Here is a 27,610-nt window from a genome sequence, read left to right as displayed (position 1 = left end):
CAACCGGATGACCGGGACTCCCGGACCACAAGTCTCCCGCTCGTTCGCTCGTTACAAAAATGGGAATCAAAGTTCGTTAAAAGGGAACTCAAAGATCGGAGGCTATTTCGTTATCTGCTCAAAAACGAAATTTCAAAAACAAAAACATTATTTCAGTTTCTGTTTCTGTTTCTGTTTCTGTTTTTTCCTGTTTTCTTGCGACAACCAGGCCTTAGCACGCCGACCTGCAGGGTCTTCTTGTGAGATAGAGATAGATATCATGAGGAGTACCTGAAGCTCGATCGAGTACAGAGAGAATGTCGGAACACAAGGGCTTCAGTTTGGAAGAAATCAAGAACGAGAGCGTCGACCTTGTAAGATTCGTTTTTGTTTTCATCAGGTTTTTGAGTGCACTGAGATTGCCCTTCTGTTTTCGACTTCTAATCCTCGAGTTAAACGCATTTTATGCTGTAAAGATTATTTTTCCCCTCATTGTCTAAACATTCTCTGCTTTCGATCTCTAATCTTTGATTTCGGTGATTGTGTTTTCAGGAACATGCAGATCTTACTTTCGCTTTTTATTTTTATTTTTTATTTTTATGTTTGTGTTTACTGCAGTAGGTTCTCTGTCCACGATTGATGTTTGGTTTGAATACTGGATGAGTTCTATGAATAATAATGTATTTGTTTTTTCGTTCTTGATGTGTTTGTTAGCTTTCCCTTATTCAGCTTGATTATCCGACCTGTTTTGTATAAACATGCATAAGAAAATTTGATTATGATTTATATGCGGATGAATCAAGGTGGTGTGATATGGTGGTCTTTTGCGAGTTTTTCAGTCTTCTCTTTTGCTTAGTTTAGGGTCTTGTTTCCTTCTGTGTGCCATTAATGCATCTACGTATGCACCTGAGGTTTTGATAATTTAATTTCACATCAAATCTGGCTTTCATTAAGAGAAAAAACACGAAAACATTAATGGTTATTAATAGTTATTAATACGGGAGCAATTGAACATTTTTTTGAAAATATTTTATCATGGTTATTTAGAAAATTAATATATTAAAATATATACAGAATATAGTGCACCTTTTAGCTACGAATACATCCACTGAAGCAATGTCTGGTATTAAAAAGCAATTATAGATTTTAAAATTAAACTCTTCCAGCCTCAACAAATAGAGTAATTATTGAAAAATTTCAGAGATAACATGTTTGATGGTAATTGGTATTTCAACAGGAGCGAATTCCAATTGATGAAGTATTTGAACAATTAAAATGCACAAGAGAGGGTTTGTCATCAGAGGAAGGGCAGCAGAGGCTGCAAATCTTTGGCCCAAACAAACTAGAGGAGAAAACGGCAAGTTTTATATTTAAATTTTTTTTTTTTTAAATACACATTTATTTTTATTAGTTATGAAAAGCTTATCTGTTTAAACCAATACTAAACAGGAAAATAAGCTTCTTAAATTCTTGGGTTTTATGTGGAATCCGTTATCATGGGTCATGGAGATTGCTGCAATCATGGCTATTGCTCTGGCAAATGGAGGGGTAAATCCCTCTTCCTTTTTACCTTTCTCTTTTTCCCTGTCACCTTTCTCTCTGAGTATGCTGATTTTCAATTAAAAGAAGTGCAGGGTCGGCCTCCAGATTGGCAAGATTTTGTTGGAATTGTAGTATTGCTATTCATTAACTCCACCATAAGCTTTATAGAAGAAAACAATGCAGGAAATGCTGCAGCAGCATTAATGGCAGGTCTTGCTCCCAAAACCAAGGTATATGTACACGATATTGTTGGTTACTACTTACTACTAAACTGGGTCTCATCTGTACTTATGAAAAAACAGTTGATATGTGATCAGCTGAGCTCTTCATGCATGTTTGCATAATTGAAGGTTTTGAGAGATGGAAGATGGACCGAGCAAGAAGCAGCGATCTTAGTGCCTGGAGATGTGGTGAGCATCAAGTTGGGCGATATCATCCCAGCAGATGCTCGTCTCTTGGAAGGAGACCCCCTCAAGATTGACCAGTCTGCCCTCACTGGTGAGTCTCTACCAGTGACAAAGAACCCTGGTGATGAAATCTTCTCGGGCTCCACCTGCAAACAAGGTGAGATTGAAGCTGTTGTGATTGCCACTGGGGTGCACACCTTCTTTGGCAAGGCTGCCCACCTAGTCGACAGCACCAACCAAGTGGGACACTTCCAGAAGGTTCTGTACTTATATGACAAAATATAGTGATAAATTATGGTATTGAGATTTGAGAGTTATATGCTAGAATAAATTCATAAATTGGGTATTGGTTAGTGAAATTGACCAGGAAATAAAAATAAAAATTGAGAAGGAAAATTCATTACGAAATTTATTCTCTACTTTTTCCTAGTTTCTGAAAATTTTCAAATAATTTCTGATAGCTACAATTAGAGACTTGTGTGAGTTAGGATTGCTTATATGTGCGCATTTAGTGATGATCAGCACATTTAAAAAAAAAAAAAAAAATTCAGCGGATATGCTGCAATGTTACAAGTTACAACATCTTTTTTTATTCAGAAGGTGCTACTTTAACGTTAATAGCAGTTTAGTTTCAAACAATGTAGCATTCCCAGCTGTTGGTCATGTTTGTTTTTTCTAACATTCATTGCGTGGGGATCATTCAATCAGGTTTTGACAGCCATTGGCAACTTCTGTATATGTTCAATTGCTCTGGGGATGATAGTGGAGATAGTGGTAATGTACCCAATTCAGCATCGGAGATACAGGGATGGAATTAATAATCTTTTGGTGCTTCTCATTGGAGGAATTCCAATTGCCATGCCAACAGTGTTGTCAGTGACGATGGCTATTGGATCCCATCGGTTGTCAGAGCAGGGTGCCATAACCAAGAGGATGACAGCTATTGAAGAGATGGCAGGAATGGATGTCCTTTGTAGTGACAAGACTGGGACTCTCACTCTCAACAAACTTACAGTGGATAGAAGCATGATTGAGGTATGTTATTATTTAATGACAAGTAAATGTATACACTATACAGTGCCAATAGTTAATGATTTAATAAAGGGTCAGCGTGGGAAGGGAGAAAAAGAGCCGAAGGAACTTGTATTGTTGAAAAATGTTTAAGATTCATCAGTGGCAAGTTTCTGTCAATTTTTTGTCATGGTAGTAATGTATTAGTCTGCAGGTCTTTGCAAAGGATGTGGACAAGGAAACTGTGATCCTGCTTGGGGCTAGGGCTTCAAGGGTAGAGAATCAGGATGCTATTGACGCTTGTATTGTTGGAATGCTGGCTGACCCCAAGGAGGTATATGAAATAATCTAAATGTGCATACATGTTTTGGAATGTATAGTTCAGTTGGCAATGCGCCACAGGAATAGTACTGATTAAACAGGCCTTAAATAAGACTGACAGTCATCCGTAAGACTGTAATAGCTTGATTTCAGGTCATCCAGTGGCTTAAACAAGCAATGGCCAAGATTGTATTGTAAGCTTAGTTTAAGAGCTGACCTGAGGCAAAACTTGGCTTGGTTAGATTAAACATGTGAATGGTTCAAGTAGGTGTCCTCCTTTGACCATTCAGGATAGTAACCCAAAAGAAACTTTTGGTGATGCTGGTGAGAATCCATGCAGAAATATGTTATTAGCCGATTTAGGATGGGATGTAAGCTTTATAAGTGTATTGTAAATCATTGAGTTGAATTTGCATGTGTTGAGTTTCAACATCTATGTGAATGTCCAAGGTGGTTATGATTAAACTTTATTTGGCTTCTGCAACATGCTTAGCTCCATTTAGGCTAGTTGTGCTCAGACCTGGCCTAAGCTAGAGTCTGAGCCTCTGCCAAAGTCAGATTACACTAATACTCAGATTGCATCCCCTGGTTGCATCCCTTCTCAGACTCATTTTAAGCATACAATTTATTTGAAGTGAACTAGTTGGGGAAGAATGGATCCAAGGCAGGAGGCAATGTTGTAGAATTTCCTGCATTTAATCCCAGATTGACCTTTGGCATGTCAAAAAGCCATGTGATATAAAAATATTATGTTTGATCATCGGTCTAGATTCTCAAATATGGCCTTAAAAGAGAGAGAGAGAGAGAGAGAGAGAGAGAGAGAGAGAGAGAGAGAGAGGAAAAGAAAGTTCTGCAGCATTCAGTCATTTAGTTAAAAATTAGTTTCATTTCACTATTTAGCCCATCAATCAAAATGGAAAGTTAATTTTTCACTTGTCCTTAATGTAGTAAATCCCACCTTGAACAAGTGACCCAAACACTCAAGTATGCTCTAAATTTCCAAGTGTAACTAAACCTCTGCTCCTATTCTTATTGCTATTGGTGGCCAGTCTTTCTCATGCACTTCAGTGTCTGGCCTGAGAGCTTTATTCTGAGTAATTTTTGTTTTAGCCATTCAGTCCACAATAAATATTTGACCAGTGAATAACCTTTTTATTTAGGATAAATGATTGTTAACTTGGAGAGTTTTTCTTGCTTGTGCTCTGCAGGCCAGAGCAGGGATCAATGAGGTGCATTTCTTGCCCTTCAACCCAGTAGAGAAGCGTACAGCCATAACATACATCGACTCTGATGGAAATTGGCACCGAATTAGCAAAGGAGCACCTGAGCAGGTAACCAATACAGCCAAAAGCTACTCAATTTTTTTTTATTTGCATTCATTTCAATATTATTATCTATATGCCTAACATCTAAAATCTCAATTAGATCATTGAGCTCTGTAATCTTAGGGCAGATGTGAAAAGGAAAGCTCATGCTATTATTGATAAGTTTGCCGACCGTGGTCTGCGTTCTCTTGCTGTTGCTCGACAAGTGAGCCTATGTTCTTGTTCCATTGTAAGTTTATTTGAAGCTTAGAACTGAACTTCATCTGGTATTTTTCTTTTCCCATATGACAGACAGTCCAGGAGAAGATCAAGGAAAGTGTGGGAGAGCCATGGCAATTTGTAGGTCTCTTGCCTCTCTTTGATCCTCCAAGACATGACAGTGCAGAAACAATTCGTCGCGCACTCGATCTTGGTGTCAATGTCAAGATGATTACAGGCGACCAGCTGGCTATTGGCAAGGAGACTGGTCGCAGGCTTGGCATGGGAACCAACATGTATCCTTCTTCCTCCCTCCTCGGCCAGAGCAAGGATGAGACTATTGCTGCAGTTCCTGTTGATGAACTGATTGAGAAGGCTGATGGTTTTGCTGGTGTTTTTCCAGGTAATTCAATCGAACTTTAACACATTTCCGTTTTAATGTGTTTGTATCATGGTGATAGTGCTAGCCCTGCCAATAGATAAGTGTTTAAGGCACGTCTGGCAGAAAATATTACATTTAGCAAATTACTAGGCAAAATACATGAAAATCTGTGAAGATTTAGATGCTGTTTGGAACATAAAAAGCATAGGGGAACAAAAAAAATTTTAAAATAATAAAAATAAAAAAAGGAAAAAACAGGTGAAGCAATGCACTTCTCTTGTTTGGTTACAAGAAAATTTGTAGTGAACAAATGGAGAGCAATATTTCACTAATCATTTATATCTCATCAACCTTTATTTTTCTTAATCATGAATCATATTTGGATAAATCTTTCAGTTTCAATATTTGTTTGAGGAAGTGAGAAAATGCATGTAAAAACTTCTAACTACTCATTTTCCTTCACTTTTATTTCCATCAAAAAACATCAAAAGGGAGCCATGGTGAATATAAGCAGGGGAAAGCGAAATACATGCTATTTAAAAAAAAAAAATGAAGATAAATACTATTTCATGCTGGTATTACAATAATTTGGGAATTATTTGGAATATTTGTAAACTTTTGTTGCGACAGTTTTAACACTAAAATGGGAGGCATGCAGAACACAAATATGAGATTGTGAAGAGGCTGCAAGAAAGGAAGCACATCTGTGGAATGACTGGGGATGGTGTGAATGATGCCCCAGCTCTAAAGAAGGCAGACATTGGTATTGCAGTAGCTGATGCAACTGATGCAGCCCGGAGTGCATCTGACATAGTTCTGACTGAACCAGGACTGAGTGTAATTGTGAGTGCTGTCTTGACAAGCAGAGCCATTTTCCAGAGAATGAAGAACTACACCATCTATGCTGTTAGCATAACAATTCGTATTGTGCTCGGCTTCATGCTTATTGCACTTATCTGGAAATTCAATTTCTCCCCTTTCATGGTTCTGATCATTGCCATACTCAATGATGGAACCATCATGACAATTTCCAAAGACAGGGTGAAGCCTTCTCCCACCCCTGACTCGTGGAAGCTCAAGGAGATTTTTGCCACTGGCATTGTTCTTGGAACTTACCTAGCTGTAATGACTGTAATTTTCTTTTGGGCCGCTCACCAGTCCGATTTTTTCTCTGTAAGCAGCCCTACCAGTGTACTGGACAATTTATTCATTTACTTGTATATCTTTTAACTATAGTCCTCAAAAGATAAGGTGGCTTGTGATAAGACTTTTAGAATGTTTTTTCTCTATTGTCATGTCAGGCATCTGCATTCTACACAATTCTCACACAAATCTAAGAATACTAGCAAAAAACATTGCAGGAAAGGTTTGGTGTGAGATCAATCAAGAACAGCCCCTATGAGCTTACAGCTGCTCTCTACCTTCAAGTGAGCATAGTGAGTCAGGCACTCATCTTCGTCACACGGTCTCGGAGCTGGTCTTTCATTGAACGCCCCGGTCTCCTACTTGTGGCTGCCTTTGCAATAGCACAGCTGGTGAGTTGTATGAAGTTTTTTGTTTCCAGTTGCCGACGTAGTTTCTTGCACTGCACACATTGATAGCAATAGTTTACTGATCTGTTGCCTAATCAATTAAGATTGCTACTTTAATCGCTGTGTACGCGAACTGGAACTTTGCAAGTATCCACGGCATTGGTTGGGGATGGGCAGGTGTTATTTGGCTGTACAGCATTGTCTTCTACATCCCCCTGGATGCTCTTAAGTTTATTATCCGGTATGCATTGAGTGGCAAGGCCTGGGATAATCTGCTCCAGAATAAGGTATCCTGTCAAATTGTTTATTAAAAGAATATTATGGTTCATCGGAAATATTTTCGTACCATTTATTTTTTGCCCTTAATTATGCAGACGGCTTTCACCACAAAGAAGGATTATGGAAAGGGAGAGAGGCAGGCACAATGGGCTATGGCTCAACGCACATTGCATGGCCTCCAGCCGCCAGAGACATCGGAACTCTTCAATGATAAGAATAACTTCCGAGAGTTGTCTGAAATTGCTGAACAGGCCAAGAGGCGGGCCGAAGTCGCAAGGTGATTATCACAAGAAGATAATGCTAGTTTGCTCATTAAGGATCATGCCAATATATGATGATAATTTTTTTTTTTTTTTTTTAAATCTTTTTTTCAGATTAAGGGAGCTACATACACTAAAGGGGCACATTGAGTCAGTCGTAAAGCTTAAGGGACTTGATATTGAGACCATACAGCAGCACTATACTGTTTAGAAAAGAGAGGATGACAGGCAGTGTTGACAGCAGAAATTGAAGTAGAGGAGAAAGAAAAAAAGAAATGATAGGAATATTTTTTATTTTGTGGAGCATGATGATGCGAGGGTCGGGAATAATCTGGTTGCGATTATTTGTCTAGGACAACTTTAGGTTGAAAAAAGAGGTTATAGAATCAAATGGTTCAGTTGTCTTGAATCATTTTTTTTTTCCCAAGATAGGTCTTTTTGTTCCTTGCAGTCAAATACTAATTTCTTTCTTTATTTAGTAAATATAGATAAAGAGATATAGTAGGAGAGAGAAAGAGGGAGGAATTTCTTTCTTTACTGGTCTTCCGTTGATTTAAGAAGGGTTATTTCCTCTCTCTTTCCCTCTGGAAAAGAAGATGTGAAATTTTGGTTCTTTTCTTTTGGGATAATTTTGTTGCTTAGCTTCATACTACCGAATATCTCATCAATTGCTAATTAAGTTTTATTTTGTTGGATCCTGTGTTTAAAGTTGCTTCAATTATGATTGTGTACATGCCTTGATGGTGGTGGCACATATCATGAGTGGCTCATGTCAATTTTAAACAACTTTCCTTCAATATGCTGGAATGTCAGCCTAGCAACTCCAAAAATAACATAACCCAGCAAGGAGATTAAGCTTGGTTACTGAACTTCTTATTATATTTTGACATGTCCATGGGCTACTTCATGCAATATAGACATTGATGGTGACAAAATGCCTTGGCAATATTGTTACGACATGCTTGGTTTGTGGAATGGATGGGATGGGAAAGGAATGGACTGAAAATTTAAATGGAATATGACCAAATCAAGTGATAAATTTGATTCCATTCTCTCTAATTCCATTTCATTCCTACATACCAAATGTGCAGTTAATTGCACAACCAAAACTGTACGATTGGATGGTGACTAGTCCACTAAATCTAGGTCTCCATTAAAAATTGCATATGCTACACACTCTTGCACATTGCAGTTTCAATGTACCATCCTTTAAAGAATGAACCAGTTAAAACATTTGCATAACCAATATGCACATCTAAAACTTTCTACTTCTAGAACCATAAAGATGAGGCTTTAAGAGGCCAAGGGGAGAAAAAATTGCATCCTTCATTTTGTTCAAGCTTCAAAAATGCTTGCATTGATATACGCACGAATGCGCCAAAGAAGAAGAAACCTCCTCACATCCATTGAGAACTGCATCGGAATTGATACTGCAGAACGGTTGCTGTCATTAGAGCTCATCTTCCTTCATTGTCATTTATTGAAGCTAGAATTCCTCCTATTACTCACACTCACATGCTAATTGCTATTTAGATTACCATATGTTTCTAGGTTTATTAGAAAGGTCATTGGGCCTTGGTTACTTAATAGGAAGTTCTCATTCCTAATTTCAAAATCCCTCCTCCACCATCCTAAGATTTGAACTAGGAACATTCAACTTGTTGATCCCCAAATCAAAGTCTTGGGCTATCCCAATGGATTGTTGTGTCTGAAGATTATAAAGATAGCCAATAAGTGAAAAGCAAGGGATTGAGAATCCCTCCCCCACCATCCTAAGTTTAGGAATAACTAAATTGCCAAACTGAGGATTGATAAAATATGAGATCAAGGAGCCAAGGGAAAAAGCAAAGACAGAGTAAGGATTGGCCTTATCCTTCAAAACCTTTATAGATGGCTAATTAAACTTCATACAAATGGAAGTGCGGAGCAGAGAAAAAATTGGTCAAGGGTGGGCTGGCAGTTTGATGGCGTCGATCCATCAGCATCGGCAAGCAAGTGATTGGCATCAAGTAAATTATGTCTCTTCTAAGATGATCAAAATTGAATATTATTTCATCATCCTGGGGATGGTGTTGATAAGATTAATTTTGATGGTTCTGTCTATTCTAATTCTGGTTTTGCGACAGTTTTGCTTTTGGTAACAATGAAGATTGGGTTATATGCGCATCAGCCAGCAAGAAGGCTAACACAGTGGCTACAATCACTGAGGTTAAGCACTCCATCCTGCTCTATTGATGGCCAAAGATCAGGGTACTGATCATGCCCATATTGAAGGGGACTCTAAATTGATCATCAACTGCCTTTGCTTATCGATAACACTTGCTAATATGAATCATCATCTGGAAGGCCATAGATTCTGGAATGATGTCTCACCCCTCTGGTTCATAGGTTAATTTAGTATAGAGTGCGCATGCTTCTTCCTCAGTGTACTTTTGTTCATGTTGGATATTTAAAAAACCAAAGACTAAGGATAATGAGAGAAGCTGATTTAGAGACTGTAGAAGGCTAAATTTTATTAAGCAACAAACTATATATTTATACAGCATAATGAAAACTGAATTACAGAAAAATATGCTACTTGTTGAGCATAATAGCTAAGTGCCTAAAAATTAGCATGAAGAAATGGTTACAATCCTAAAGAATAGCAACAAATAAAACTGATTCAGCTCCTAAAGAATAGCATCAAATAAAGTTGATTCACCTCCTAAAGAATAGCAACAAATAAAGCCGATTCAGCTCCTAATGAATAGCAACAAATAAAGCCGATTCCACTTCATGAGTCACGCCAGTCAACACTCCTAGACTCTGGAGCTGCATACACCAAGCTTCTACCTCAAGAATTCATATCTAATCTTCGGAAGTGCCTTTGTTAGGATATCAGCACTTCGATTTTATGCTTTGTAGTAGATCAGCCGCACTTCTCCTTCCATTTGTACCTCTCTTAGAAGATAAAATTTTATTTTAAAGTGTTTTGCTTTGCTATGGAACACTAGATTATTAGCAATTGAAATTGCAGCTTGGTTGTCCACAAATAATTGTGTGCCTTCTTGTTGTTCCATATGCAAATCTATCATAAGTTTCCTGAGCCAAAGGGCTTGATTCACAGCATCAGCAACAGTTACATATTATGCTTTTGCTGTGGATTGAGCTATGACTTCTTGCTTCTTAGAACACCATGAAAAAATTCCAGAACCAAAGCTAAAACAGTAACCTGAGGTGCTTCTCATATCATCATCATATCCAGCCCAATCACTATCAAAATAACCATAAAGACTGAAGTTTTTAACTTGACTGAATCTTATTCCATAATAAATTGTGCCCTTAACATATCTAAGAATTCTTTTTACTGCTTGAAAATGAATTTCACTAGCACAGTGCATATACCTTGATAGCAAACTCACTGCATGCATGATATCTGGCCTGGTTGTAATTAAATACATTAGGCAGCCTATTAGGCTCCTGTACAGCCTTTCATCCACCTTTTCAGCTCCTTCTTTGCAAAACTTCTCCTTTTGATTCATTGTAGTAGTTGGCTTGCATTCTTCCATATTAAATTTCTTGAGGACTTCCTTTGCATATTTATGCTAGCATAGAAATATTTCATTTTGCTTTTGACGTACGTGCATACCAAGAAAGAATGTCATCTTCTTAAGGTCTGTCATTTCAAAGACATCTTTCATTTCTTCTTTAAACTTGTCAATCAGCTCCTTGCTACTTCCTGTAACAAGTAGATCATCAACATACAGAGATACCACAAGTATTTCATCATCAGTCTTCTTGATATATAAAGTAGATTCACTCAGACTTTTTTCAAAGCCTAAGTTCACTAAGTGTGCATCAATTCGGCTATACCAGGACCTTGGTGCCTATTTTAAACCATACATGGCTTTTTTTTAGTTGATATACCTTCTCCTCATGTCCTTGAAAAACAAACCCTTCAGGTTGCTCCACAAAAAATTCTTCCTCCAAGTATCCATTCAAAAGGCTGACTTGACATCCATTCGGTGCATAACCCAACCTTTTTGTGTAGCAAGAGCCAACAACATCCTTATGGTATCCAACCTGACAACTAGGGCAAAAGTTTCAGAAAAATCTATCCCACATCTGGGCATATCCCTTGACAACAAGTCTTGCCTTGTACTTGTTTACAACAAAACCATCAGGATTGAGTTTGGTCTTGTAAACCCACTTGACTCCTATAGCTTTCTTGTGTTTAGGTCTGTCTACCAGCTCCCATGTCTGGTTCTTTTCAATCATCTTTAGTTCCTCCTTCATTGCAACTATCCAATTCTAATCAATTGCAGCTTCTTCATACCCTACAGGCTCCATTACAGCAACATTACACCTCTGATAAATGTCAGAAAGTGATCTAGTTCTTCTAACAGGTTCATCATCCATATCATCATTCTCGTTCTGAACCTCAAGCTTCTTGTCATTCTCCCAACTCCAGTTATCTAACTCAAGGAATTGAACATCCCTGCTGACAATTACTTTGTTACTTTGTGGTATGTAGATCCTGTAGGCCTTTGAAATTAAGCTATAGCCTACAAAGATCTCATATTCTGTTTTTTTGTTGTCCAATTTGTCTCTCTTAACTTGAGGGATGTAAGAGAAACATAGGCAACCAAATGTCTTCAGATTAAGCAACTTTGGTTTATAGCCATACCATGCTTCAAATGGAGTCTTTTTTAGCAAAGCTTTTGTTGGCAATCTATTTAACAGAAAAATTGTTGTATTTACAGCCTCGGCCCAAATTTTCTTTGGCAGCCCTTCGTCATGAAGCAAGCACCTTGTCATCTTCATAATTGTCCAATTTTTCCTTTCCACAACACCATTCTGTTGTGGAGTGTAAGGTGCTGTCAGCTGATGTTCGATACCTGCATCTTCACAAAACTTGTTAAATTTTTTAGCGGTATATTCAATTCCATTATCAGACTTGATCACTTTGCATCCGCTCTGAGTTTCAACCCAAGCTTTAAACTTCCTGAAGATGCCAGCAACCTCATATTTAAGCTTCATAAAATAAATCCAGCACATTCTAGAGTAATCATCAATGAAAACAATATAATACTTACTGCCATTCAATGATGGTGTTTTCATTGGTCCTCCCACATCTGAATGTATTAATTGCAGCCTCTGTGTAGCCCTCCAAGCCTTGTTTTGTTGAAAAGGAAGCCTGGTTTGCTTCCCATATTGACAGGCAGCACATTTAGGAGACTCTTCTAATTCAGGCAAGCCTTTCACTAGATTGTTCTTCTTCATAAAAGGAAGAGCAGCATAATGGAAATGTCCCAATCTCTTGTGCCAAAGCACTGTATTGCTATCTTCTTTGTGTACAGCAGCCTGCTCCTCTTTCATCAAATCCAAGGCAAAGCTTTTGCCTTTCATTTGAACTTTGAACACCACTATATCTTTTGTATCTTTAATCACACAGTTTTTGTCTTCAAACAACACCTTGTAGCTTTTCTCATTAGCACCCTGCTCTTTTTTGCCTTCATTAGGCTAGTTCTCTCATTTTTTTTATTTTTTTGCAAACTTTTAAATATAGATGTGCCCCAATTTTGATTGGTTCTAACCCAGTAGAATTCAGAAAGTTAGGTCATCTGATGCTTGAGTGATTTAACTTTTTCTCTAAATGCCATAACTCCTAGCCTCTTTGAGCTTCAAGAGGTAATCCAAAACTTTAGCATTGTCATCAAAGGTTTGTTATCAGTGGCTGATCTTTGTTTACCACTACTATTAGGGCAGAGACGTAGCAATCATGAATAAAAGTTCAGTAACATGTTTTGAATGATAGTTTAAAAACATGATGCCTGTGATGCTTACTCTTTATTTCTTTCTTGGGTAGATAAACCAGTAGGCATTACATTAACAATAATGGACTGTTGACTGGTGTGACTCATGAAGCTGAATCAGTTTTATTTGTTGCTATTCTTTAGGAGTTGAATCAGCTTTATTTGTTGCTATTCTTTAGGAGCTGAATCAGCTTTATTTGTTGCTTTTGTTTAGGAGCTGAATCAATTTTGTTTGTTACTATTCTTTAGGAGCTGAATCAATTATATTTGTTGTTATTCTTTATGATTATAACCATTTCTTCATACTAATTATTAGGCACTCAGCTGTTATGCTCAACAAGTAGCATATTTTTCTGCAATTCAGTTTTCATTATGCTGTATAAATATATAGTTTGTTGCTAAATTTAGCCTTCTGCAGTCTCTAAATCAGCTTCTCTCATTATCCTTAGTTTTCGGTTTTTTAAATATCCAACAGTTTGGTATCAAAGCCATAGTCTTCAGGGACCTTTGAGATTGAGAGAGCTCAAACACAACAACCTATTCAGAATCAATTCAAAAAATTCATTCACTGCAATTGCACCTCCAGTGTTTGATGGAACAAATTATCAGATGTGGGCTGTTAGAATGGAAGCCTATCTTGATGCTAATGATCTATGGGAAGTTGCTGAACAAGTATATGAAGTTCTAGCCCTGCCAAACAATCCAACAACTGAGTAACACTCAAAAGGTTTTGATTAATTTCAGGAACATATAAAACATCATAAATTAATTTTTGCCCTGTGTGGCATTCAATTGCTACTGTTCCTTTGCCTTTGACTGCAATGTGTGCTCAATTTCCAATTCTGACTTTAGAAATAGCAGTCTTGTCAAGCTCTCTGAAGAGCTCTCGATCATAAATCATGTGGTTCATACAACCACTATCTATAAGCCAGCTTTCTATGGAGCTGTTGGTAGCAAAGCATGATACCACAAACAACTGCTCCTCTTAAGGTTGATCCTCAGCCGCCTTGGCTTCTCCTTGTTGCTGTTGAGTCTTGCATATCCTTTCTATGTGCCCTAACTAACCACACTGGTGACATCTTACATCTGGCCTCCACCGACACTTATTCTGTGGATGATTGGTTTTTTTGCAGTAGGAGCAAGGTGGAAAGACTTGAGTGTTGTTGCTTTGGCTATTTTTGTTGTTGCTTGCATAACCTCCAAGCTTGTTGTTTTTGTTATGATTTTTTTCGTTTTTGCCACCATTGTTGTTCTGCGATTTGGCTTGAAAAGCACCCTCCACAGATCCTTCTTGCCTCATAAGCCTCCTTTGTTCTTGTGCCTACAGTGCATTCAACAATTTTGCCAAGGTAATGTTTGACAGATCTTTTGAGTTTTCCAAAGATGAAATTGTAGCCTCAAACTTTTCAGGAATTGTGATTAAGACCTTTTGAATAATTCTAGAATCCAAAAAATCAGTACCAAGGTGTCTTACCTTGTTGACAATGCCAAGAAGTCTGTCAGAATATTCCTTGACTGTTTCTGATTCTTTCATCTTTTGCATCTCAAATTCTCGGATCAAATTCAGAACTTGCATCCCTTTGACCTTTTCATTTCCTTCATATTCTTGCTTCAAAAGATCCCAAATTTCCTTGACTGTTTTCAGTGTCATTATTCTAGTAAAAATGGTGGATGAGACTGCTGCAAACAAGGTTGCTCTTGCTTTTGATTTTCTTTGCTTCATCTCCATTTGATTTTCGACTTGTGCAAGAGTTGGATTGTTTGGCAAGGCTGGAACTTCATATACTTGTTCAGCAGCTTCCCATAGATCATTAGCATCAAGATAGGCTTCCATTCTAACAGCCCACATCTGATAATTTGTTCCATCAAACACTGGAGGTGCAATTGTTGTGAATGTATTTTCTGAATTGATTCTGAATAGGTTGTTGTGTTTGAGCTCTCTCAATCTCACAGGTCCCTAAAGACTATGGCTCTGATACCAAACTGTTGGATATTTAAAAAACCAAAAACTAAGGATAATGAGAGAAGTTGATTTAGAGACTGCAGAAGGCTAAATTTAGCAACAAACTAAATATTTATACAGCATAATGAAAACTGAATTGCAGAAAAATCTGCTACTTGTTGAGCATAACAGCTAAGTGCCTAAAAATTAGCATGAAGAAATGGTTATAATCCTAAAGAATAACAACAAATATAATTGATTCAGCTCCTAAAGAATAGCAACAAATAAAACTGATTCAGCTTTATGAGTCACACCAGTCAACAGTCCATTATTGTTAATGTAATGCCTACTGGTTTATCTACCAAAGAAAGAAATAAAGAGTGAGCATCACAGTCATCATGTTTTTAAACTATCATTCAAAACATGTTACTGAACTTTTATTCATCAGTGCTACATCTCTGCCCTAACAGTAGTGGTAAACAAAGATCAGCCACTGATAACAAACCTTTGATGACAATGCTAAAAAGATTCTGCCCACATTTTTTTTTGTTTTGGGTTACCTCTTGAAGCTCAAAAAGGCTAGGAGTTATGGCATTTAGATAAAAAGTTAAATCACTCAAGCATCAGATGACCTAACTTTCTGAATTCTACTGGGTTAGAACCAATCAAAATTGGGGCACATCTATATTTGAAAGTTTGCAAAAAAAATAAAAAAAGCGAGAACTAGCCTAATGAAGGCAGAAAAGAGCAGGGTGCTAATGAGATTTGAATTCATATTTTGAACTTATTATCTTCCCCCCCCCCCCCCCCCCCCCCCTCTCTCACACACACAAATGCTACCACATTAAGTAGGGAATGCATTTTCCCTGCCATATTTTACTGTACTGGAAAATTGCACATCATAGAGGAGTTTCCAACAAAACTTTGTTTAGGAGGGAATCCAATGCTTTTCATTTAACATTATCTTCAAAAATGAAATGCCATGGGAAATTTTGCCTCTAGCTAATAAAGTTTAGAAAGCAAACAAGGCTGAGAAATGCTAGTTGAGAGAAAGAGAGATTGTTTCAATGACCAGGTCAGAAAGATTCAAAATTCAATGAACTGTGGGTTATGAGCTGTTTACCTGCCAAGTTGCTTTTTTGCTTCCGATAAAACTTTGGCTAAAGAATCCTAAAAAATTGATGAATATTGGTATATGTGCATGCTAAGCTCTGCAGCAAGTGGTTTCCTTGCTGCATAATGGATACAGTGGAATTAGGCAGAACAACTGAATGTTGAATGATTTATGTTATTCTGAATAAACCATGAATTGAAAATCCACCAGTCACCTTTAGGCCAGAAGAAAGCAATGCACCAGTGAGTTGACAAATAAGAAGCACAACGCCAACTGCTAAAGGATGCAATAAATAGAGGGGCTAAAATGGCCATGGATCAGCCAACTATGTTCTGATCCAATTATGCAGCAAGGAAACCACCAGCTGTAGCACCGAATAGTCAATACTGATATCTGAAACTCCAGTGGTCAAAATAAGATCTGAGTCTGACACATTTTGTATTTGCATTAGGTAGAGTTGTCTGTCAAATGTTGTGCATACATTAAAACCAAATTAAAAGAAATTTAAAATTTGGAATATAAATTAAAAGAAATATAAAATTTGGATTATATACAACGTGGTGTTGGGGGGGGGGGGGGGGGAAGAATTTGATGATGCAATGCTAATCATTCTTTTATATTTTTTCTTTTCCTTTTTTCACCTTCGGCTAGGAAAATAACCTTTGTGCTTTAAAAACCAAAGTGCACCTTCAGCTGCATGTGCTGCTGCTGTTTTCTTTTTTGAACGAGGGGCACTAAAGCACTCCAGAATTCTAATCGTTGCTTCTTCCATCTCAACAAAGACCTTGAATGTGAACCTGCACAAAATAGGATTCACCAATACTAGATACTTCAAAGCCAGTGACTCTGCACATCAATTAGCGTATCTTATATAATAACATTCTACAAGTCAGCTGCTTAGGGATTTTTAGCCTATTATAGTTTTCAAATCAAGTCAGAAAAAATATTTCTGACTGTTCAGGGTTGGCTTCCCAAAATTATTACACCATTTCTAAATACTTTATTCTAGCTAAGGTAATTTCTTATGTTTCATCATAGCTCAACAGCTCTCCTCTGGTTATCTGGGTGCACTATACAACTGACTGACTTTAAGAAGGAAAACATGGGAAAAAAATTTTAACCTAGTTTTGTTTGAGAGAATTGCAGTTCTAAAGTCCTTCAGAGCTCATGTTCCCCGTGAGAAAAATAATAATAATAATAATAATAATAATAATAATAATAATAATAATAATAAAATAAATAAATAAATAATAGCCTTCCTAGGTTTCTTATTATCATGCAAAAACTGCATACATCAAATGGCTTCCCTCTAGATGAGTTAATCACCAGTGTGGTCTAGTTTGCACCACAGCAAAACGAAAAGTTAGGTTCCACATGCACAAACAATTACTAATAAAATAATATCAATAATTAGTCCGTAAAGAATTTGTTTCTTTGAGATGACACAAAGTAGGGAATGCATTAGTAGTTCTCTTGCTCCTATATTTCAGATCCTCAATACCATCACCTTCCCAGTTATTTCCAAAAAAAAAAAAGAATCTAGCCACATCTACTCATGCTATCCAAAGATGGTGAATTTTTGTGAAAATTAGTGTTTTCTATTTTATTTTATTTTCTGACACCTGGCTTTGCAAAAGCGGCAAAATTCACAAACAGGCTCCTTGGGCTTTTGCAAAGGCAACTTCAAGAAAGAATGAAATTGAACTAGCATTTAAATTTAACACCTCCCAAAGAGCAGCTAGTTGTAACTGCCCTTTCTAGGGATCACTTAAGAATTACACTGCAAGTTCAGCAGACAAAACTTTAACAATAAATTCAGTATGGAGAATCTAATTATAGTTTATTAGTCATTCTTCAGTGAGATTACTTTCATAACATCCTTATTTCACATAAAAGACTATGTTTGACAGGCAGTGAATGCTGGACTTACAATTTCATGTGATTTGGCCCTTCTTCTTTGTAACATTCAAATGAAGGGGGCTTCCAATGGTTTGCGGCACAGATCTCATATAAATGTGATTTGGCCAAACTTGAATTTGGAGCACCTGATTCATTGTATTATACAGAGTTACCTCAAAAAATCAAACTAGAAAGTGCACTTAAGGAATAATGACTTCAAATGACCACTTCAATTCTAATGCAGTCATTAAAGATGTTAGATGAGTTAAAAACCCAATTTAATTGGAGTCGTGTTTGGAAGCAAATTTCAAGCCTAAGATTTGAATTTGTGTTGATTAGAATGAAACTCAATATAATTTCTCATTGCATTTCATCCAAATCTACATAAATCCAAATCCAAGGTCCAACATTCAAACTCCAAGCTCCCAAACATGGGATGGGTGTATTTGGAATATATATACATATTAGATAAGATAAAATTGTAATAAGAATTAAAAAAAAAATGTACAGTGTAAGAGGACAAGATGTCCTCAATAGACCAATAAGTTACAACCAGAAAAGTTACATGGTAGCTGCCATCCAATCTCTTTGAAAATCTGAAAGCAATAAACCCCAAAAAACCCCAAAAGAGTGGGTCCATAATAAACCATAAACACCACTCTATCCCTTAATAAATTAGGGCAAGATTTGTGGCCCTTAAAGATTCTTTTGTTCCACTCAATCCAAAGAGTTCGAAAGGTAGCGAAAACTGCTCTACTACTTGAAGCAGCTTCCTTACCACTAGAACCAAAGCCCCTATGTTTCACTAGCAAGAAGTCTACCCATTCCAAGGTGTCACCCAAGCTTCACTTGTGTAAGAGAAAAGAGCATTCCCCAGGTGTGATGCCACCTAACAATGCAGAAAAAGGAAAGCCTTAGTTTCATTGGTCTCATGGCACATAATACACATGTCAGGGCTGAGACATAAAAGGGCCCTTTAATGTGAAGCATGTCATGTGTATTAATCCTATTCAGCAACAATGTCCAGATGAAGGTCTGGAATTTCGAAGGAACGTTGCCCTTCCCAATGATGTGGTTCCAAGGAAAAGCAGTGGAAGAAGGGGTTTTTAAAAGGTGTAAGAACAAGGACTTAGAAGAGAACCCCCAAAGAATCACCCTCCCACACTCTCTCATCCTCCCTGGTAAGGACAAAATTGTCCAACACAGAAAGCAAGTGGTAAGCTCATCAACCTCTCTTTCACTGGGATTCTTGAAATAATGGAAATCCCACAAAGAGGGCATTTTAAACTCTGAAAGGACCTCACCCACCCACACATCCTCCCAAAAACACCCCTATCACCGCTACGACTCTAGAATTTGTCTATTACGAATGAATGCACAGTAAGTCATGGTAATGTATCCCTCAAGATCAGCAGAAGTCTCATTGCTAAGACCTTAGAGAGAATGTTATACAAGCTAGCTACGAGACTAATGGGTCTAAAGTCCCTATCTCTTAGAGATCTCTCCTTCCTAAGAATAAGGGTAATGAATCCATTGGGGCCAAGGGCCTTATCCTTGCTCAGTTCAAACCAAGGACTTAAATTTTGATTTCGATGGTCTCAATTTACGAAAAATTTCGATTTTAAGAAATTACAGAAATTTATAGTAAATAATGGAAATTTACAATAAAATTTTAGGAAATATTAAAATAGATGATTATGCTTAATATGATATCAAAATAAATTTTTAAAATGCATATATGACAAGTTTTTAGTGTGTAGAGTATCAAATTGCACATCGTGAAACAAGCTATGAAGTGAAAAGCATTGAAATGATTATAAAGTTTTGAAGCTATTCCTTTGATGATTTAAGCCAACAAATTTATTATTTTAAACAGCTACATTTCAATAAATATCATACATTTAATGATCTAATACCGCATGGAGTTTCTTGGTGGCTTAAAGTCATCTCTCCTATCCTTATCATTGGGATTTCAAGATGACATATATTGTTTACAATAATCACTTCATGTCATATAATTTCCAAAATATTAAGTATAGGTGTACATGTGTTGTTCATATTCCTCCCTAGTCATTTGATTCATGGCAATTTCCACTCGGCCAAAAGATCTTCTTTTACTAGGATGTCTTCTTGCAGGTTCTACTTGTTGTGTATGTCCATAGGATTGTTTTGCATTTGCATACTGGTCATACCTATATTCTTGGCTTGTTTCTCCATACCCATACGTGTGTGGTTGCCCATTTCCATATTATTGTGTTTGCTCATATGCATATGGAAATGGTTGATTGTGAGGAAAAGTTTTGTGTAGATTTATAACCACTATAACTATTAGAGTCATGCTCTGTTCCTATACTCGTAGATTGCAAACTAAGGGAAAAGGTCTCCTCTTTTATTTGATGCATCTTCCCTTTTCCCTTTCTAAAGACTATATTGCCTATCAACTAGACACGTTTCTCTCTGTAGACCCCCATCTTCTAGTTGGGGAGGATGTGTACCTTCCACTTCTGGTCTATAATTTTGTCATCCCTCATTTCCTCCATAGTGTCCACCATCACCACCCTTGCCCACTACTACCGCCGGGGTTAAATCCGTCACCACCAGCATCGTCGTCATATCATTATCATCATCACCACCAAAGGGCATAGTGGATGAAGTTCCATATCTAGACCCAAGGTTCATTAGTGAATCATCGCTGCTAGATATTACTCCTTCTATCATTACCTGATTAACATCAATACTAAAGTCATCTCGTACATGCTTGGTCATTTGTGGGTGGGGACTTTTGTCTCATTCATCAAGATGGGATGGTCTAATCCACTGGAAAAGTGGATACTCATACTCGTCGCCCAATTCAACTGATATGTCAAGAAGGTCCAGGGAATCTTATCCAGCCACTTCGTCCATTTCGGCTTCCACGTCTCTTATCTTCATGTTGTAATAACAAAAAACATGTTGCTGAAGTCTAGTGTAGGCGAGTCTATTTCTTTACTTCATGTGAATGAGTGCAAATGTGCTCCAAGTTCATTCACAAGCTGATGAAGATGCAGTTTGTGACAAAATGCGCAAATGCTATCTTCCTTAGGATTGGAGCATTTAATCCATACATCATCCACCAATTAGCTATACAAGATATTTTAAGAACATAAGTTAGTACTTAGTAGATTTTACTTGAAGTTTGTAACTTTGTATTGTACATTTATATATAAATACTTACCAAGTGTCATGGTTGTCTTAGCTGCTTCAGTAGTTGCTTCTCCGAAGCTTCTTTTTGCATCTCTAAATAGAATAATCTAAAAAAATTGTTATTAAATAATTAAATATGGATTAAGACTTATTTTATTTAATTTTTATTTTGAAAATATACCTCATTTCCAATTTGATCCAGGCCAGAGGAATGTGGCTCAAGGGTGTTAAAAACTTTATAAACTACATCAAGCAAATAAGGATCTTCCCCAACACCTTCTTTGTATTGACATTTTGGGTTTAAAAAATAAGTTTTCAATCAATTAAAGTAAAATATAAATATGTAATAAGTAATTTGATATATGAATTTCTTGAAATTTATAAATATTTTATGTTTGCTGCATGAAGAGGATGTTCAAGGGTTCTCTCCCACCTTTCATTGATTAATTTGAGGACCCATCTTGCACTTTTGGCCTCTTTTATCGCCTATTACTTCAAACACAACTCCTAATGTTGGCCACACTTAACTATTGACTACACGCAATACTCGATGTATAGGCTCATAACTGTTACAAACTTTTGCCACTCTATCCCAAAATTGATGGTTAAGAAATGTGTTTTCAATTTCTCTACCCAATTTTGTTTGACTAAGAGCATGATCAACCCATTCATCGGATGTGAATAGAGATTTTAAGCCTACTCTTTTTTTTTTTCTTTTGTAAGTTATCAAGGGTAATGTAGTTTGTAGCAAATCGTGTAACCCCTGGACGCACAATATCCCCTTGACAGTGCTCCCTCATTTTAGCAAAGAACCATCCATGGTTACATATAAAATTAGTGATATTTTGCCCCTACAAGATCATTATGCTTATTGGCTCTCTTTTTCTGATCTCCTCAAAAATGATATCAATTCAATGGGCAGCACAAGGATTCCAATACGAATTGAATTTTTTCATTAATTTTAGACCCGCTTTCTTGTAAGCACTGCCATTATCGATCACCACCTAGACAACATGTTGCTTTCATACCTCTTGCACAAGATGTTTTAATAGGAAATATATATATTCATGGTCTTTTATTTTGTCAGAAGCCTCTGTTGACTTTAGAAAAATTGCGTTCCCTTTCAAGTAAACCATGAAATTTATGATGGATAATTTTATAGATTCTGTCCATCCATTACACATTATAGTGCAGCCATACGTGGCCCACCTTTTCTTCACTTCTTCTACGTGGTCTTTCATTTCTTTTACCTCTAAATCAAGGTATTTTGTTCAAATTTCATAGGGTATAGGAATTTACCAAAATCTTGAAATTTCTGCCGAATTTTTTCAAAATTGAATTTGTATCTCAATTTTGGTTCGAGACCCCTCAAAATTCAAAATTTCGACATTTCGACCAAAATTTATGTCCTTGGTTCAAACACCATGTCTTTGATTTCCTTAGCCTCAAAAGTCTCTAAGGATTGAGCTAAACTCACCCAATATGGCTCCAATTGCGACTCCCCAACATTAATCTAATTGGGAACTCCTCTATGAATAGGTGTTTGCAGAATTTGGTCATCCCAGGCCTGACCTAGGACTAACCCCTCACCACATTCCCTGAATCTAGCTCCAACTCCTTGATATAACCTTTCCCCCTCCCATTTGCCACCCTACAAAAGAAGTTGGAATTGCAACCCCCCTCCTTGACCCACTTCACTCTAGATTTCTAATGCCAACTCATATCCTCTCTCAATAAGAATACCTCAAGCACATTGCAAAGACTGGATCTCCTAGCACTAGCCTCCTTATCTAACAAACTGCAGTCCTCAAGCATATCCAACCAAGCAATTTATGAGAGGATGTTGTTTTTTCTCTTTTGTATTTCATAAGACCTCTCTATTCCATTGTTTCAACTTCATCTTTACATACTTCCAACTTTTTCATCAATTTTGAAATCCTCCCACCCCTATATGTGACACTCGCCCCACCATCCTTTCACATGCTCTTGGAGGGGCGGATGCGTCAACTACATATTTCCAATATGAAACAAGGTGGGACTGCACTACAATGGATTGGACTTGAGGAGCAAAGGGCAATGGTCCAAGGTAGGTCTAGAGAGGATTTCTCGAATTAGGTGTGCAAAAGTGTTCCCCAAGTCCCAAGAATTAGTATATAGGAATCTATCAAAACAAGAGGATGCCTATCTATCTCCTAGCACTGACCAAGTAAGGCATATTTATATATGGTGTTGTTTTTACATTTTTGGAACATCATATGGCTGGGTCAATGTAGGCCAAGTTTGAAACTCTTTGAGATTTGAGAGCTTATAAGAATTAGAATCAAGTGAGAAATTAAAGGAGAATCAGTTCTAGTTTAATCCTTTGTTGAAATGAATTTGACATCTGACTGTTTATAATCCACTTGATCCCAAACAAAGTGGAAATCCATATCTATATGCCAGGTGCAGACATGGAAAATTGGGCTGACAATGAGATACATTGCCCCAAAGCTGTCACGCTGAATGGGAGGAGGAAGAAAGAGGAAGGCCCAACATGTGCAACAAGCAAAAGCCAAATAATCAGCAATAGGATTTGATAGTGCACTATACTCCAATTCCATAGACGACCAAGCAAAGTAGGTTGTTTCTTAGCAAACCAAGAAATTTAATGTGTCTGAGATTGATGGCAAGCCCACTGGTAGATATATGATAATCAGGGCAGAGAACAAGCAAAAGCAAAATAATCAGCAATAGGATTTGAAAGTGCACTATACTCCGATTCCACAGACGACCAAACAAAGCAGGTTGTTTCTTAGCAAACCAAGAAATTTAATGTGTCTGAGATTGATGGCAAGCCCACTGGCTGACATATGATAATCAGGACACCCTGCCCAATCCACGCCAAGAAAACGCATGGAGAGACTGATAATTAGATGAGAGACGCACAACCCATAATGGAGAGTGACCATGACTTGGTGAAAACTACGTTTGCAAGCCTGCGATAATGACTATTAGTGACAGCAAGTATGAAATCAGGGTGTCTTAAGGTAGCATACTGCACTGCACTAACCATGCTTTGTTATAGATGAGGATGACTTGTTAAAGACGAGGATTAATCATGTACAACATGCCGAGAAAGAGGAGATGTTGCTGCCAAATGTGTCTTGATAGATTTGACACCATATAATTTGGAATGCTTAAGAAGGCCAATCAAATATTTTTACTGAGAAAAAATAACTGCAGCAGAGTGAGAAATTCCACACCCAGAAAATAACACAGAGACCCAAGATTGCTGATAGCAAATCATAAAGAATGGATGGTATAAACAATAATTTAATAACAATTACTCATGATAACTATATCAACATATAAAAGAAGGTAAACACAAATAGCAGCAGCTCTGTATATGAATAAAGATGCATCAATTTTGGAAAGGTAAAACCAACATGATAAAGAGAGCTGCTGGATATATGAAACAATCAAGTATATTTAAACAAGTCAATAACAAAATAATAAAGTAATAATGTCTATTGGAAAGAAGAGAAGCAGGGCCGCAAACATCAGAACGAATAATTTCTAAAGGAAAAGAACTAGTGTAGCAGGTTGCAGTAAGTTGCCCATGGAGTTCATGAAAAACGTTGCACTTGAAGCAGCTATGATTTTGTGAAAACTTGGCCCAAGATCTCTATGAAGTGTTGCATTATATTCTGCAGAGTGCTAAGCTTCCTTGCTGCAGCTAATTCATCAACTAAGAATTTTGCACATTGCAAATATTCTGCATTGTCATCTTTCCAGAGGCGTTGAAATTGAAGTCATTGTGAAGTTGCAACTGTTGTGCTTGAGAGATTCAGCCAAAGCCAAGGGCATGTACCACGGCTTGCCAGAGTTCAGATGGAGTGCTAAGAGAAACCACATAAGGGAGTACCGCTTCAGCTAGGGAGGACAGCAACTAAGTCATCAAGAGTTGAATACTGAGAATTTGGTTCAAGCAATGAAGATGCTGGATTTTGAATTTTTTGGGGTGGTGCAAATTTGGTTCCATTGATGAATCCCTACACTGAGAAGAGATAACTGTGTTTTGTAGGAAAATACTTGTTGGGATTAAGTTTAATTTTAAAAGTATGACTGGAATGCTAAAATGGGCATGGGTGGAGCAAATGTTGCTGGTGGAAGGACCAGTAGATGAAGAAAAAGAATTTGGAGTTGGCCATTGCATGGCCCTTCTACCAAGTTGAAGCTGAAACAAGTAGATGGAAAAGAGATCTTTGTTATCCACACTAATCTGCAAATATGTACACATCTCATGGCATTTGGGAAAATAAATTTGGAGTTGTAAATTTAAAATTATGTGAATTTGTTTATGTTTTTTTTTTGGGGGGGGTGGGGGAGGATGCGGTATGGCTTGTCCTCCTTCTCTGTAATCTTTTCTGTTTTCTTTTCATTGAAATTTTTTGTTGTCTAAACAATAGAAAAATTAAGTGAATTTGGACAAATTTTTTTATAAAAGTTGCATGAAATTTTATTCAATCCACAACGTCCCAAATGCGACGCAAGCATTTGTGATAGGAATTTTACTTTATCAGTGAACTGCAATTCATAATGCCCTGCATTCCTAATTACTTAATCAATCATCCAATGCAGCTTCAAAACTTCCATTATCAAATTTAGGTACATCAACAGCCCCTGTAATATAAATGCGAAGTAACTCCATACCTTCTGCATTTGAGTGATTTTGACAAGTTCCATCCCCGGGCACCATCTCAGCGGCATTAGCAGTAAGGTTGGTGTCAGGAGAAGCATCTTCCTTTGCTGAATCTGCTTTTTTGGGTGCTTCAGCATTTGACTCAATCGGCTTTGTTACCCCTCTGGAGCTTGGCTTAGCACCTTCGTTCGAAGTTTTGATTTTGGGCCTGTAAACCTTACCCTTCTCAGCGGCATTAGCAGTAAGGTTGGTGTCAGGAGAAGCATCTTCCTTTGCTGAATCTGCTTTTGTGGGTGCTTCAGCATTTGACTCAATCGGCTTTGTTACCCCTCTGGAGCTTGGCTTAGCACCTTCGTTTGAAGTTTTGATTTTGGGCCGGTAAACCTTACCCTGCAAAACCACACTGGACATAAAACCAACCCAGAAAAAATAAAAAGCAAAACCAAAGAGATTTTATAGAAAAGGATTGTATTGAAGATCCTTTGCAGATGCAGAGAGAGAGAGAGAGAGAGAGAGAGAGAGAGAGAGAGAGAGTCTGTTGAAAATGGGAAGCCGTTTGAAGCAAATGGGATTTTTTTTGTTCTATTCAATACCGTAAAATGGATGTTGCTAATGGAAAGCCGTTTGAAGCAAATGGTTTTTTTTCTTTTTTTTCCTAAAGGGACAATTTCAAGACCCTAAAATGGCTATTCCAGGTGCGCAGAGAGAGAGAGAGAGAGAGAGAGAGAGAGAGAGAGAGAGAGAGAGAGGGAGAGGGAGAGAGAGAGCAAATAGTTGAAGCAAATGGTTTTTTTTCTTTTTTTTTCTAAAAGGACAAATTCAAGACCCTAAAACGGCAATTTCAGATGGAGAGAGAGAGAGAGAGAGAGAGAGAGAGAGAGAGCAAATGGGTGTTCAAATGGAAAGCGTCCATTTTGTGCGTTTAATACCTGAGAGTGGAAGGTGGGAGAGGCGATGTCCTGATCTGTAGGCAGAAAATGTACGACATTGTTATTGAATTCTTTGGAAGAACGCTTCTTCTCCATCTCCTAACCCCCCTTCTGCTCCAATGAAGAAATATTATGATGTTGATCTCTCTGTTGATTCCCCCCACTCTGTTTGCCGTAATCCACATGCGAAGACGACAAGTGGAAGAACATCACACGCTGCGTATGAGCCACGCCTTCGCGGATTTTGGCGTTTTAGCCTCTTAGTAGCGGAATGTGGAGGTATCAGTGGCAGTTTAAGGTAAAGGCTTCATACAACGGCCAGTCTGAATCAGATGTGGAGTTTTTCCCGATTTTAACTTTTTTTTAAAAAAATATATTAAATAATACCTCTGGGAAATATTTTCCAGAATAACTCTGACGTAATCTCGCTACTCCAAGTAGCGAGATTTGTTTAAAATAGCGAAATTTAAACAAATCTCGCTACTTGGAGTAGCGATATTTGTCACGTGTCACTCTAAAAATTATTTTTTCAAAAAGTTATTATTTAATTTATTTTTTAAAAAAATAATAAACACGAAAACACTCAAAAGAAAACAAAAAATTATTTCGTCTCTAAAGCCCTAAAAAAACCCAAAATAAAACAGCTAGACCTAGGCCTAAAAACCTCCCCCTTCCAAGCCCCCATCCTTTCCTACCACTCCTCCTGAAAAAACTGAACCGCCGTACTCCATGACCTTAGCTTTGACAATGACTACCTATTACTTTAGCTTTCAGAGTTTGCTTGGCAGACTATCTCATCATCAATGCATAGCCTCGTAGATTGGGCTACCT

At 37.5% G+C, this 27,610-nt stretch overlaps 2 protein-coding genes across 16 annotated transcripts; one reads left to right on the top strand and one right to left on the bottom strand.

Annotated features, from left to right (window-relative positions):
- LOC131158085 (ATPase 9, plasma membrane-type) lies at positions 1 to 7,849 on the top strand. The gene is made up of 15 exons (XM_058112670.1): positions 1 to 353; positions 1,217 to 1,336; positions 1,429 to 1,527; positions 1,614 to 1,751; positions 1,872 to 2,186; positions 2,637 to 2,963; positions 3,154 to 3,273; positions 4,469 to 4,591; positions 4,686 to 4,790; positions 4,877 to 5,186; positions 5,824 to 6,338; positions 6,527 to 6,700; positions 6,802 to 6,984; positions 7,072 to 7,253; positions 7,351 to 7,849. Exons 1-15 carry the CDS (start codon positions 297 to 299, stop codon positions 7,445 to 7,447), a joined length of 2,865 nt encoding a protein of 954 aa, XP_057968653.1. The 5' UTR covers positions 1 to 296; the 3' UTR covers positions 7,448 to 7,849.
- Positions 1,656 to 27,104, bottom strand: LOC131158087 (endoribonuclease Dicer homolog 1-like). Of its 15 annotated transcripts, none has more exons than XM_058112677.1 (5): positions 26,780 to 27,104; positions 25,862 to 26,240; positions 18,018 to 18,132; positions 16,775 to 16,884; positions 1,656 to 2,074 (listed from the first exon to the last, which is right to left on the bottom strand). In XM_058112677.1, the coding sequence occupies exons 1-5, from the start codon at positions 26,873 to 26,875 to the stop codon at positions 2,028 to 2,030; spliced, it is 747 nt and encodes a 248-aa protein (XP_057968660.1). In that variant the 5' UTR covers positions 26,876 to 27,104; the 3' UTR covers positions 1,656 to 2,027. The 15 variants fall into 15 exon arrangements, with proteins under 15 accessions (XP_057968660.1, XP_057968667.1, XP_057968657.1 ...); XM_058112674.1 differs by lacking the exon at positions 1,656 to 2,074 and adding an exon at positions 4,613 to 5,252 and having other exon boundaries at positions 16,729 to 16,884; XM_058112676.1 differs by lacking the exon at positions 1,656 to 2,074 and adding an exon at positions 4,613 to 5,252 and having other exon boundaries at positions 16,748 to 16,884.
- Between the last annotated feature and the right edge of the window lie 506 nt (positions 27,105 to 27,610).

The sequence above is a fragment of the Malania oleifera genome, chromosome 6 (genome assembly GCF_029873635.1).
Source record: "Malania oleifera isolate guangnan ecotype guangnan chromosome 6, ASM2987363v1, whole genome shotgun sequence".
Taxonomy (NCBI): domain Eukaryota; kingdom Viridiplantae; phylum Streptophyta; class Magnoliopsida; order Santalales; family Ximeniaceae; genus Malania; species Malania oleifera.
The sequence above is the reverse complement of the archived record's forward strand: the minus strand, read 5'-3'. Positions and strand labels throughout refer to the sequence as shown.